This window comes from Gossypium hirsutum, chromosome A03 (assembly GCF_007990345.1).
Source record: "Gossypium hirsutum isolate 1008001.06 chromosome A03, Gossypium_hirsutum_v2.1, whole genome shotgun sequence".
NCBI lineage: Eukaryota > Viridiplantae > Streptophyta > Magnoliopsida > Malvales > Malvaceae > Gossypium > Gossypium hirsutum.
Genome location: NC_053426.1, coordinates 34,739,941 through 34,752,454, shown reverse-complemented (window position 1 = coordinate 34,752,454; position 12,514 = coordinate 34,739,941). Strand labels below are relative to the sequence as shown.

Sequence of the window (12,514 nt, the reverse complement as noted above, 5' to 3'; positions counted from 1 at the left end):
GAAAATTAACAATATTAATTGTACAGCCCAATTTTGGGGCCCAAATAAAACCCACTAACCCCTAAATACCCACTAAACAACCCACTAAACCTAACAGAATCCCAAACCCAACACAAATAACCTACCCAAAACCCACTAAACCCACATGGCCCAAACACAAAATAGAAAAAGAAAAATGAAAGAAAATCTAAAACCCTAGCCGTTCAGCCTCTGACCCCAGTCCCATCCACCGACGCCTGCAGCACCGCCCCACCGTCGTTCAAGTTGCGCTCCTGCAAGCATTAAACGGGAAGTGACATAAAGCAAAACAAAGAAATGTAATGGCTATTTAAAAGCCAAATCCAAAAACCATGTAGTCACTCGGGCATTTTTCAGTAAAAATAATAAGCAACATTAGACCAAAAAACAAAAACAGATCGAAAACATAGGCATAAAGTCGCAACGAAAAATCGAAGGGAGTTCAAAGAAGCGCAAGGCAAGGTTTAACTATTCTCTTTCGGATCTATTTTCTAAGTATTTTTTTCATTTGATTTACACTAAAAATAATATATACATACATATTCATAAGCACTAAAATACAGCAAAAAAATATAAAAAAAATCATACCTGGAGCGATTTCCGGCCACCGTCTACGGTGGCCGGCACGGTGGACGACACGGCGGCGGACAATCGGCTCCTCGCCGGTTTCTGGGCTCGCTGCAGAGAAAGGAGAGAGGGAGAGAGGTTTTCAGCCCTTTTTTTTGCTGGAAGGAATGAAAAATGAAGTTTCAAAAAAAAAACTTGACTTTTAAAGGCCCCCGGTACGACGTCGTTTTGGGGCGTGCATTCAGCACCCAAAACAACGTTGTTTAGCGACCCGATCCACGACCCGACCCGTCTGCCCGAAGGATCCGCGTGTTTTTGCAAGCATGGTCTAATTACTTGCGCAGTCCTTCCGCTTTTTGTACATTTTGCAATCAAGTTCTTATTTATTTTAAATTAACCCAAAAGTTTGTCGCGTATTGCGATTTGGCCCTCCCTTCAGTGATGCGTTTTAAGGGCTCGGGAAAATTTCCCTTTTGGCCCTCCGCAGTCGCGCGCATTTTCAAATTAGTCCATTTCTCCTTTATTATTTTTTAATCGGCCCCGAAACTTCATTTTGTTTCGAATTCAATCCCTTTTTCGTATTTAATACGTTTTTTATATTATTTTTGCCCTTTTTTTATTTTCTTAATATTATTTATCATTTTATTTATTATTCTCATTGTTATCATTAGCATGTTTATAGTATTATTTAGTAATCTTTTTATTTTCCATTTAACACTTATATATATATTTTATATGTTTATATATTATTATTATTCCCAATATATATTTCATGTATACGCATTTAAATACCATACTATACGCGTATATGTTATATCTATTTTTGCCCCCATTATATTTAATAATAATGTTAGTGAATGTATTATTATATGTGTATATATCTTTAACCTATACATATACGTCTACATTTATATATTATTATTAATTTTTGGTATTATTGTTTTGTTAATGCATTTGTATATCATACATACATCCTTCTAATATATATATATATAATACTCCATATTATGCACATGTATATTAATATTATACATATCATATATATTATGTACATATACATTGTAAATATCATATTGTTTGTACATTCTATTATGTATATTTTTATGACTATTATGTACTCATTTCATATATATATATCCCGTATATTTTTAATATATCATATATTTTTTTGTTTGTTTTGTTTGTTTTGTTTCCATTATTATATAAATTTCAATACCATATGTATTATTATCGTTTTATACTATTGCTATTATTATTGTTTTCGTCATCATTGCCATTTTTCTTTTGTCATGTTATATGCATTTTTATTCGATGGTTTTATTTTCCTCATGCGTTTGTCTATATTTACACATTACTAGGCTTGCTATTATTTCATTTTTATGTAATTGCTCACATTATTATTTTGATATCGTCACGCTCATTATTATACATTATTATTAATACCAAAATTTACTTTTATAAATCACGTTATATTTTGTCACTCAATATATTCAAACAATTCTTTCATAAAAGCAATATCCTGTATTAGGTAATTCGAGATAATCGTGCCCTAACTTATTGGGTTTCGACTTTTCTCATTTAACTTAAATAACGGAATATATTCTTTTTAAATCATTATACGAGTTTTGAAAATGGTTATTCTCGAAGATGCGAAGTGTTGTGCCCTAACTTATTGGGTATGACATTTTGTCATCTCGAAATAAGAATTTGTTTTGGAATAAAGGAAATATTCGGTGTTTGAAAATTCGAGAAAACGTGCCCTTACTTACTGGGTTTCGATTTCTCTCGTTCACTCTAAATAATCGAATACCCTTTAAAATACACAGATTTTACAAAAGGCAAGCTCGCTCTCGAAAATTCAAGATGTTGTGTCCTAACTCACTGGATATGACATTTCATATTTGAGACGAGAAGATCTTTAATATTTAAGCATTTTCTTTATAAAGAGGGATCGTATTTTAAAAGTCTTCCAAGTTTTCAATCTTCGACACTAAGACACTAATTAATCAACTAGGTACCAATTTTGGGCGTATCGAGGGTGCTAATCCTTCCTCGTGCGTAACCGACTCCCAAACCTGTTTTCTTGATTTGCGTAGACCAAAATTGTTGTTTAAATAAATCAAGTTATTTATTAAAAACAACCACTTTAACGAGGTGACCCGATCACACCTAGTCAAAAAGGATCGGTGGCGACTCCCGTCTTTTCTGTTCATTTTCAAAATCCAAATCGATTCCCGTTTTTCAAAAAATGGTTACGACTGCTTGGCGAGTCCACTGGGTACACGAATGAGAGAGTCAAGCCACAAGTTGATTAACTCTTGTCTTTTTATCGAAAATTAAAAAATTGGTTTGGAAATACGATCCTTTCATTACATTTCATCAGCTATTTTTGTGGTACAATACCTGCTGCGTTGTTTCGAGTCTTTAAATAGTTTTGCATATTGCATTGCATGGCCGCTGTGGTCACACCCCTTTAAGTGGGAGTGAGAAACTACTCCTTCGTGAGGTTTTCACCTCCGTGCAGGATAGTGGATCACTTTCGGGATACATCCGTACCTATGTCTTCGTGAGATTTTCATCTCCGTGCAGCCATAGGGAAATGTATTCCCCTGAACTAAACTCGGTCTGTATGAGCCTATAATGGGTGAAGATCGAGGAATCTGCTGGTTCAAGTACCCTTACTCTAGAACTAAACCCCATGTAGCGAGCCTTAAGAACCCGCCCTAGGTAGAGCCACTCCGAAACCCTAGTGGTCACCTGAGCAAGTACTATATTTATTATTCTTTGTTTGCTTTGAACTGCGTATAAATTATTGACTTGCTTTGTTTTACTTTGATTGTATTTGCATGGCATTTTATTGTAAAAGGTGTTGATTCGCATTCGGTTCCTAAATAGATAGCTTATCATGGAAAATGGGTTTTTTGATAAAGTAGAAGACAACGCGGCTGTCCGGATATGGGCTGAGACAACACAACAAGAGAAAGGTGACAGTCTTACCGAGGGGTACGTGTCAGAATTGTGGAATTTTACTCGGATCAGCGTAACTCAGAATAATCTCCAAGAGATGAAAGAAATTTGGGGTCATTGGGATGATGAGGTCAAACAGCTATTCTATTGTCATTACGGTGATTTACCTTATCTGTTCGATGTCAAGGTAGATGAACACCTGTTTCGAGCCCTTGCCCAATATTGGAATTCTGCTTATAGTTGCTTCACCTTCGGGAAAGTAGATTTGGTACCTACTATAGAAGAATACACGACCTTGCTCCATTGCCCAAAGGTTCAGGTTGACAGAATTTATGCCAGACCTGCTAACGTCCCAGCATTTTCAAAAAAACTAATGAACCTCACAGGGATGAGCGAACAGTGGGTGACAACCCGGATCAAACAAAAAGGAGATTGTAAATGCATTCCTTGGAGGAACCTGAGGGATCTAGTCTTAGCGCACCCTGACGTGAAGAAAAGGGTAGATGTCTTCGCCTTGAGCATTTATGGACTGGTCATCTTCCCCAAGGCTTTGGGGCATGTAGACGAGGCTGTTGCCGACCTTTTCGACAGGCTTGGTAAAGGAACCACACCTGTACCCTCAATCTTGGCTGAAACTTTCAGATCATTAAATGTTTGTAGAAGAGTGGGCGAAGGGAGATTTATTGGATGTGCACAGCTCTTGCTATCCTGGTTCCACAGCCATTTTTGGAAAGTGAAAAAGGTCTCGTAAATCATCTTCTCTAAAAATTACTCTCCGCTGAAAGAGTTAGTAGCTACACCGAGGTGAGATGATGTGACAGAAGAAAATTGGATGACGGTGCTCCAGAATCTGCAAGAAGAAGATGTTGAATGGAGAGCCCCGTGGATGGTTCCTAATGAAATATTATACCGATGCGGAGACTTCGATTGGGTTCCCTTGTTAAGAGTATGGGGGGCCGTCGGGTATGCTCCTCTACTTGCATTGCGATAATACAGATCCAGACAGTTTACACCGCCAACATGCGGGTTAGCCCAGTGCGAGTTCGTGTTCACAGGGAATAATTACAAAAAGAAAGTTCGTGAGATATCAAATGCCTGGAACCAGACTCGTAGAATGAAGAAGTTTGCTGCCAATCCCATGACTACTCCTGAGTACGACCGATGGTGGAATCAGAGGATTAACGACAACTTCCCTACATCAGATCCAGGGAATCCTCAGTCGATAGAAGAGCACCTGAAAGTAATCCCATCTGAGCTAGAAATCATCAAGCAAGATTTCGAGAGAAAGAATCTGGAGCTAGAAAAAAGGATCGAGCAATTGGAAGAAGAAAAGATGCAGTTAGGGTTAGATGTCGATGTCCAGAAACTAGAAGCTGAAAAACTCAAAAAAGGGAAAAATAAGGCCGAAGAGGACTTAGACAGTTTGAAAACGGACAATAAGAAGCTGCGCAGATCAATGAGAACCGCTGGGTTAGGAAAAACATCCGAACAATGGCGACATGAAGTTAAGGAAGAACAAAGCAAAGCCAACCAGTGGGAGGAAAAATTTCGCGGTGCTCAAGCTCGAGAAGGTGCTCTGAAAAGAAGTTTGGTAGAAAGCCAGAATGAGAAAGAAGGGTTAAAAATCCAGGTATCAGAGTTAGAAAGGTCATTGTATCAGTATCGCTCACGTAATTTTGCAATCGAGTTGAAAGCTAGTCAGAACAGAATCGAAGAATTAAAAGAGAATATAGAAGAACTCAAAACAGCGCTGCAAAATTGTGAACTTCAGATAGAACTCATCGAGGTAAACAACGAGCGATGGAAGGAGCAACTTCATCAATCGCAGGACCAAGTCAGAAGCAGGGACTACGTCATGAGCGAAGATTTGACTCAAGTGCGAGAAGTGGCTGATCACTTGCAAACATTAGCAGTACAAGCCGATGTGCTGAGTTTAAAATACAAGTCAAAATCAGACCAAGGACAAAAGCTAGCTTGGCTTCTTAGGCAGGTCAAGGCCTTAAGCATCAAGGCCAAGCCTTATATGTAATCTATTTTATGTAAAGAAACTTGTTTTCTAGAAAAGTTACTCTAATGAAATCGAATTGGAATCAACGCTTTTTTTTTGCATTCATCGCATTCACTGCATTCATGCATCAGCATTGCATCATATGCACTAAAACTCACAAGAAACCCTAAAAATCATGGCAGTTACCCTGGAACATCGTTACGGTACAAGGGAAAAAACAAGGGCAATGGACCAAAGGTTAGAGAGATTGGAACAAATGCAAAAAGAGATGCAGGATCAATTACAAGCACGTATGCAAGAACAGCTTGCCAAAATCCAGCAGGATATGAGGGACCACATGTTGGAGTCCAAGAAAAGCTTGATGGACCAATTAACTCGTCTATTGGCTGGCGGATTAGAAAAAGGGAAAAGCCCTTTGGTCAATACGGAAGAAGATAATGAAGATCCTACCTACCCTCCGGGTTTTGCCCCAGCAGACATTCAGACACAACCTGACATGTACCCAAGAAGGCCATCGGTCACGATTAGGCCCCAACCATTTCAGGCCAGTGCTTCGGCACCGATGAATTATCTCGCCGGCTCAGGCTCTAATCCGGGGGACAATCCAACCAACCCTGTGGTCCTCAATCTCGATGAAGTAATAGAAGCAGAAAAGACAAGGGTAGAACTCCCGAGAGAGCTTGAAGAAAGGTGTAGATGGTTGGAAGAAAAATTTAAAGAAATGGAAAACACCGACTATCGTGGTGGAATCGACGCTAAGGAATTAAGTTTGGTTCCGGACCTGGTACTCCCTCCCAAGTTCAAAACTCCGGAATTTGAGAAATACAATGGGACTAGCTGTCCCGAAGCTCACATCACTATGTTCTGCAGACGAATGGCGGGCCATGTCAACAATGACCAGCTATTAATTCACTGCTTCCAAGAAAGTCTGGTTGGGGCCGCTTCTAGATGGTACAACCAGCTGAGTCGCACCCAGATCAGTTCATGGAAAGATTTAGCACAAGCCTTCATGAAGCAGTATGGTCATGTGGCAGACATAGCCCCTGATAGAATCACTTTACAGAATATGGAGAAGAAGCATAATGAGAGCTTTAGGTAGTACGCCTAGCGATGGAGAGAAGTGGCCACACAGGTCCAACCCCCTCTATTGGAAAAGGAAACCACTATGCTCTTCATCAATACCCTGAAGGCACCTTTTATTAACCACATGCTGGGTAGCGCAACCAAGAGTTTTTCGGACATAGTAATGTCTGGAGAAATGATAGAAAATGCCATAAGATGTGGGAAAATAGAGGCTGGGGAAAACGCTAAGAGGTCAGCGCCGAGAAAGAAAGAGCACGAGGTGAATAATGTGAGCTCATATTCGAAATCGATCACCGTAAGCCAACCAAGGTCGACAACTACTGGACAGCAGGGCCCACCCAGACAAGAGCCCAACACAAAACAAAATAGGGAGAAACTTCAATTTACGCCCATTCCAATGACGTACAAGGAGTTATACCAGAGTTTATTTGATACACATGTCGTGTCTCCCTTCTATCTAAAGCTAATGCAACCTCCATACCCCAAATGGTATGACGCAAATGCCCAATGCGAATACCATGCGGGAGCCACAGGACACTCGATAGAAAACTGTACCACTTTAAAAAAATTGGTTGAGAGACTCATCAACATGGGGATTGTGAAATTTGATGATACATCCAGTGTAGAGAATCCATTACCTAACCCTGGGGATAAGGGAATAAATGCGATAATTGAGAGTTCGGGGAAATAAATTAAGATGAATATTGCAGAAGTGAATACCCCGTTGAAAGAAGTATGGAAGAAAATGGTAGAAAGAGGTTTGATAGCACAGAATTTGAGGGTCAGGCCTCGAGAAGCGAAGAATTATTGTGAGTTCCACAATCAAGAGGATCACGAGATCAAAAAATGCAGCCAATTCAGGGCTTTAATACAAGGATTGATGGATAATAAGGAGCTGGAATTCTTCAAATATGTCGGGAGCCCAGGAGAAACAGATGTGTGTGCCTCCGAAGAGGGGTCGATGAAGGATGTTCACAAAGTCAACCACCCAGTGGTTATCATATCACGTCCGAGAATGAATGAAGCTGGGGCACGAGTTGCGCCAAAGGTCGTGATCCAAAAGCCCGTTGCTTTTCCTTATAAAGATAGCAAAAGGGTACCGTGGAACTATAGCTGCAATGTGACATTCCTGGGAGAGGAGACCCCGATTAATGCATCAGAGGAAGTTCAAGGCGAACATTTTTATACGTGCAGCAGAAGGCGTTATACCCCAAATACAAAAGTCGAGCAGGTTAAAGAAAAATCATTAGCAATTGAGCAAAAGAAAGAGAAGCCGGCGGGGCATGAACCAACTGTTAATGAATCAGTGACTAAAAAAGAAGCAAAGGAATTCTTAAAATTCCTAAAGCACAGCGAATATAGTGTCGTAGAACAGTTGCACAAACAGCCAGCGCGTATATCGGTACTGGCCTTACTTTTAAGTTCTGAAACTCATCGCAGCGCATTGATGAAGGTGCTGAATGAAACTTATGTTGCTAACGATATCTCTGTAAACAAACTAGACCGCTTAGTCAATAATATAAATGCCGACAACTTCATATTCTTCAATGACGATGAGGTACCGCCAGGGGGCCGAGGATCAACTAAAGCTTTGCATATCACGACTCGCTGTAAAGGGTACACGTTACCGGGGGTATTGATTGACAATGGGTCTGCACTGAATGTCCTACCCCTCTCTACGCTGAGTAGGTTGCCAGTGGATAGTTCCCATATGAAGACATGCCAAAGTGTAGTGAGAGCATTTGATGGCACGAAAAGGAGGGTAATGGGGAGAATTGAAGTACCCCTCTTAATCGGGCCGAGTACATACGAGGTAGATCTCTTGGTCATGGACATTAAGCCTTCGTACAATTGCCTATTGGGGAGGCCATGGATACACTCAGCGGGGGCAGTCCCTTCATCGCTGCATCAAAAGTTGAAATTAGTGACCAAAGGTCGGTTAGTAACAATCAATGCTGAAGAGGACATCATCGCTGCAATAACCAGTGATGCCCCATATCTGGAGACAAATGATGAAGCGATCGAGTGCTCTTTTCGATCTTTGGAGTTTGTGAACGCGACGTTCATCATCGAAGGAAATAAGATTCCAATGCCTAGGTTATCTGAGACTACAAGAATGGGACTACGGTTAACTGTTGGAAAGGGGGCTCTACCCGGAAGGACTCGGGAGATACCTCCAGGGAAGGATTAATGTACCAAGGATGAAGGACAAACAAGACTGTTTTGGGTTAGGGTTTAAGCTGGACATGAAACAAAGAAAGAAAGAACTCGAGAAGAAGCAAGAAAGAAGGAGAGTGCGATTGAGCGGAGGTGAAATCGAATGGGAACCAATGATCTTCCCCCATATATCGAAGACTTTTGTGTCTGGAGGGGTCATTCACTCCGAGCGGAAGACGTCTGGAAAGGAAATCTTGGAAGGAATGATGGAGAGTTTGGACATCAACGCCACATATGAAGAAGGGACGGGGGTAGAGAATTTGTCAAGCATTCGCCCCTATGAGCCGGGAAGTGTTCTGAATAATTGGACTGCAGAAGAGATTCCTGTAGTCTTTAGAACTAACTCAGAGTACTGTCCAAAACACACTTATTGCTCTAGGCCTAGGAGTACCAAGTGTCATTTTGTGAAATAGGTTGATGTTCGAAATCGTTATTTCAATGAAATGCATCCTTTTGACTTATTCCGTACAAATATTCTTTTATTCTTTCATTCATGATCATACCAAACATATCATTGTTCTTAGATTCTCTTGTTCTTTGCATCTTCCTTCACACCTACAACAGGTCTCCAGATATCAATGATGCGAGTGACGTTGTTACTAATTCAGAATCTCCTTTTGAGCGAGATATGTGTCTGGAGGGATCCCAAGACTTTGAAGATGATGGAGACTGTAACTTATCCCCTGATTTGTTAAGAATGGTAGAACACGAGGAGAAACAGATTCTACCCCACAAAGAGACCATAGAAGTCGTAAACTTGGGAGATGAACTAGAAAGGAGAGAAGTAAAGATCGGAGCTTGCATCACCATAGAGACAAAGCGGGACCTTATTGAGTTACTCCAAGAGTTTAAAGATGTCTTTGCATGGTCATATCAAGATATGCCTGGGCTAAGTACTGACATTGTGGTACATAGACTCCCCATCAAAGAAGAATGCAAGCCAGTTCAGCAAAGCTTCAAAGGATGCGGCCCGATGTTCTGTTGAAGATAAAAGAGGAGTCAAGAAGCAATTTGATGCTGGTTTCTTACAAGTAGTTAAGTACTCGGAATGGGTAGCCAACATCGTCCCCGTCCCTAAAAAAGATGGAAAGGTACGGATGTGTGTAGACTACAGAGACTTAAACAAGGCCAGCCCGAAAGATAATTTCCCGTTGCCTCATATCGACACCTTAGTGGACAACACGGCAGGTTACTCACTCTTCTCCTTCATGGATGGTTTCTCGGGGTACAATCAGATCAAGATACATCCTGAAGACATGAATAAAACTACATTTGTGACCATGTGGGGAACCTTTTGCTATAAAGTAATGCCATTCGGATTGAAAAATGCAGGAGCAACATATCAGAGAGCCATGGTAACCCTATTTCATGATATGATGCATAAAGAAATTGAAGTCTATGTCGACGACATGATCGCCAAATCTCGGACAGAAGAAGAGCATGTGCAAGTCTTGAGGAAATTATTTTTGAGGTTGAGAAAATTCCTGTTGAAACTCAATCCCGTAAAATGTACCTTCGGAGTCAGGTCAGGAAAACTGCTAAGATTCGTGGTCAGTGGAAAAGGGATTGAGATTGACCCAGACAAAGTCAAAGCCATACAAGAGTTACCTCCACCACGCACTCAGAAGGAAGTTCGAGGATTCCTAGGAAGACTAAATTACATCGCTTGGTTTATTTCACAACTAACCGAGAAATGTGACCCCATATTCCGTCTCCTTAAGAAACACAACCCTGGTGGTTGGGACGAGGAATGCCAGAAGACCTTCGAAAAAGTTAAGCAATATTTGTCTAATGCCCCAGTGTTGACACCACCTAATCCAGATAAGCCACTGATACTGTATTTGACGGTATTTGAAAATTCTATGGGATGCGTGCTTGGCCAACACGATGAATCGGGAAGGAAAGAAAGAGCGATATATTACCTCAGTAAAAAAGTTTACTGAGTGTGAGACGAGATACTCGTTCATTGAAAAGTTGTGCTGTGCCTTGATTTGGACAACCCGAAGACTGAGACAATACATTTGCACCATACAACTTGGCTGATCTCTAAAATGGATCCTCTGAAGTACTTGATGGAGTCGACTGCCTTGAACGGGAGAATGGCCCGATGGTAAATTCTACTTTCTAAATTCGATATAGTCTATGTGAACCAGAAGGCCGTAAAAGGGAGTGCGATAGCAGATTTCTTAGCCAGTAGAGCCCTAGAGGACTACGAGCCTCTGAACTTTGATTTCCCAAATGAAGATCTAATGTGCATAGCAACCACTGAAGAAGACCCTCAAGGTCACCTTTGGAAGCTAAACTTTGACGGAGCATCAAATGCCGTGGGTAACGGAATCGGGGCAATTTTGGTGTCCCCGAACGTAGATCATTATCTATTCACTAGTAAATTGAATTTTGACTGTACGAACAATATGGCAGAATACGAAGCATGCATCATGGGAATACGTGCGGCCATAGAATGTAAAATCAAGGTGTTAGAGGTATATGGAGATTCTGCCCTAGTGATTTATCAACTCAAAGGTGAATGGGAGACAAGAGACCCCAAATTGATCAATTACCGGAGGTTGATCCTTGAGTTAATTAAAGAGTTTGATGATATTATCTTCTACTACCTCTCACGAGAAGAAAATCAGATGGCTGACGCCCTAGCAACTTTAGCTTCTATGATTAAGGTGAACCAACCAGAGGATGTGAAACCAATCCAAATGAGCATTTACGAGGCCCCGGCTCATTGTTACAACCTCAAAGAAGAAGAGGAAAATGATGATCGCCCTTGGTACCACGATATCCTACGATATGTGAAGAATCGCGAGTACCCCGACCAAGCTACTAAGAACGACAAAAGAATGTCGAGAAGACTGGCCAGTGACTATGTCTTAGATGGGGAGATCCTGTACAAAAGAAGGAAGGATCAGGTACTATTAAGATGTGTAGACGCCATTGAGGCTAAGAAAATCTTGGAAGAAGTCCATGAGGGCGTCTGTGGGACACATGCTAATGGTTTTACAATGGCCAGGCAAATTATGAGGTTCGGTTATTATTGGTCCACCATGGAAGGAGACTATATTAACTACGCCAAAAGATGTCATAAGTGCAAAATCTATGGAGACAAGATTAATTTACCTCCCTCACCTCTGCATGTCATGACTTCGCGATGGCCTTTTTCGATGTGGGGCATGGATGTGATTGGGCCAATTTCACCAAAAGCTTCAAATGGGCATCGTTTCATCTTTGTGGTCATCGATTATTTCACCAAATGGGTGGAGGCCGCTTCATATGCCAATGTCACTAAATCAGCAGTTAGCAAGTTCCTGAAAAAGGAAATCATCTGTCGATATGGAATGCCGGAAAGGATCATATCTGACAACGCATTGAATTTGAACAACAGCACGATAGCGGATGTCTGCAGTTAGTTCAAGATCAGACATCACAACTCATCACCGTATTGCCCGAAGATGAAAGGTGCAGTCGAAGCAGAAAATAAGAACATCAAGAAGATTGTAGGAAAGATGACAGAAACTTATAAAGATTGGCATGAGAAGCTACCATTCGCCCTCTATGCTTATCGAACGTCTATCAGAACTTCTACTGGGGCAACGCCTTTCTCATTAGTTTATGGGATTGAGGTAGTTTTACCTATTGAGGTCGAGA

General features: G+C 41.0%; 1 protein-coding gene across 2 annotated transcripts in view; it reads right to left on the bottom strand.

Moving 5' to 3' along the window:
* Position 1: 1 nt before the first annotated feature.
* Positions 2–12,514, bottom strand: part of LOC107887038 (uncharacterized) — a 30,306-nt gene continuing 17,793 nt past the window's right edge. Inside the window, exons 6-7 of one of the 2 annotated variants that reach the window (XM_041098384.1) lie at positions 607–696; positions 2–272 (exon numbers count right to left, since the gene is read on the bottom strand). In XM_041098384.1, coding sequence (XP_040954318.1) covers positions 196–272; positions 607–696 — 167 coding nt within the window. In that variant the 3' untranslated portion in view covers positions 2–195. The remainder of the gene's footprint in view (positions 273–606; positions 697–12,514) is intronic. The other variant, XM_041098375.1, reaches the window with a different exon arrangement.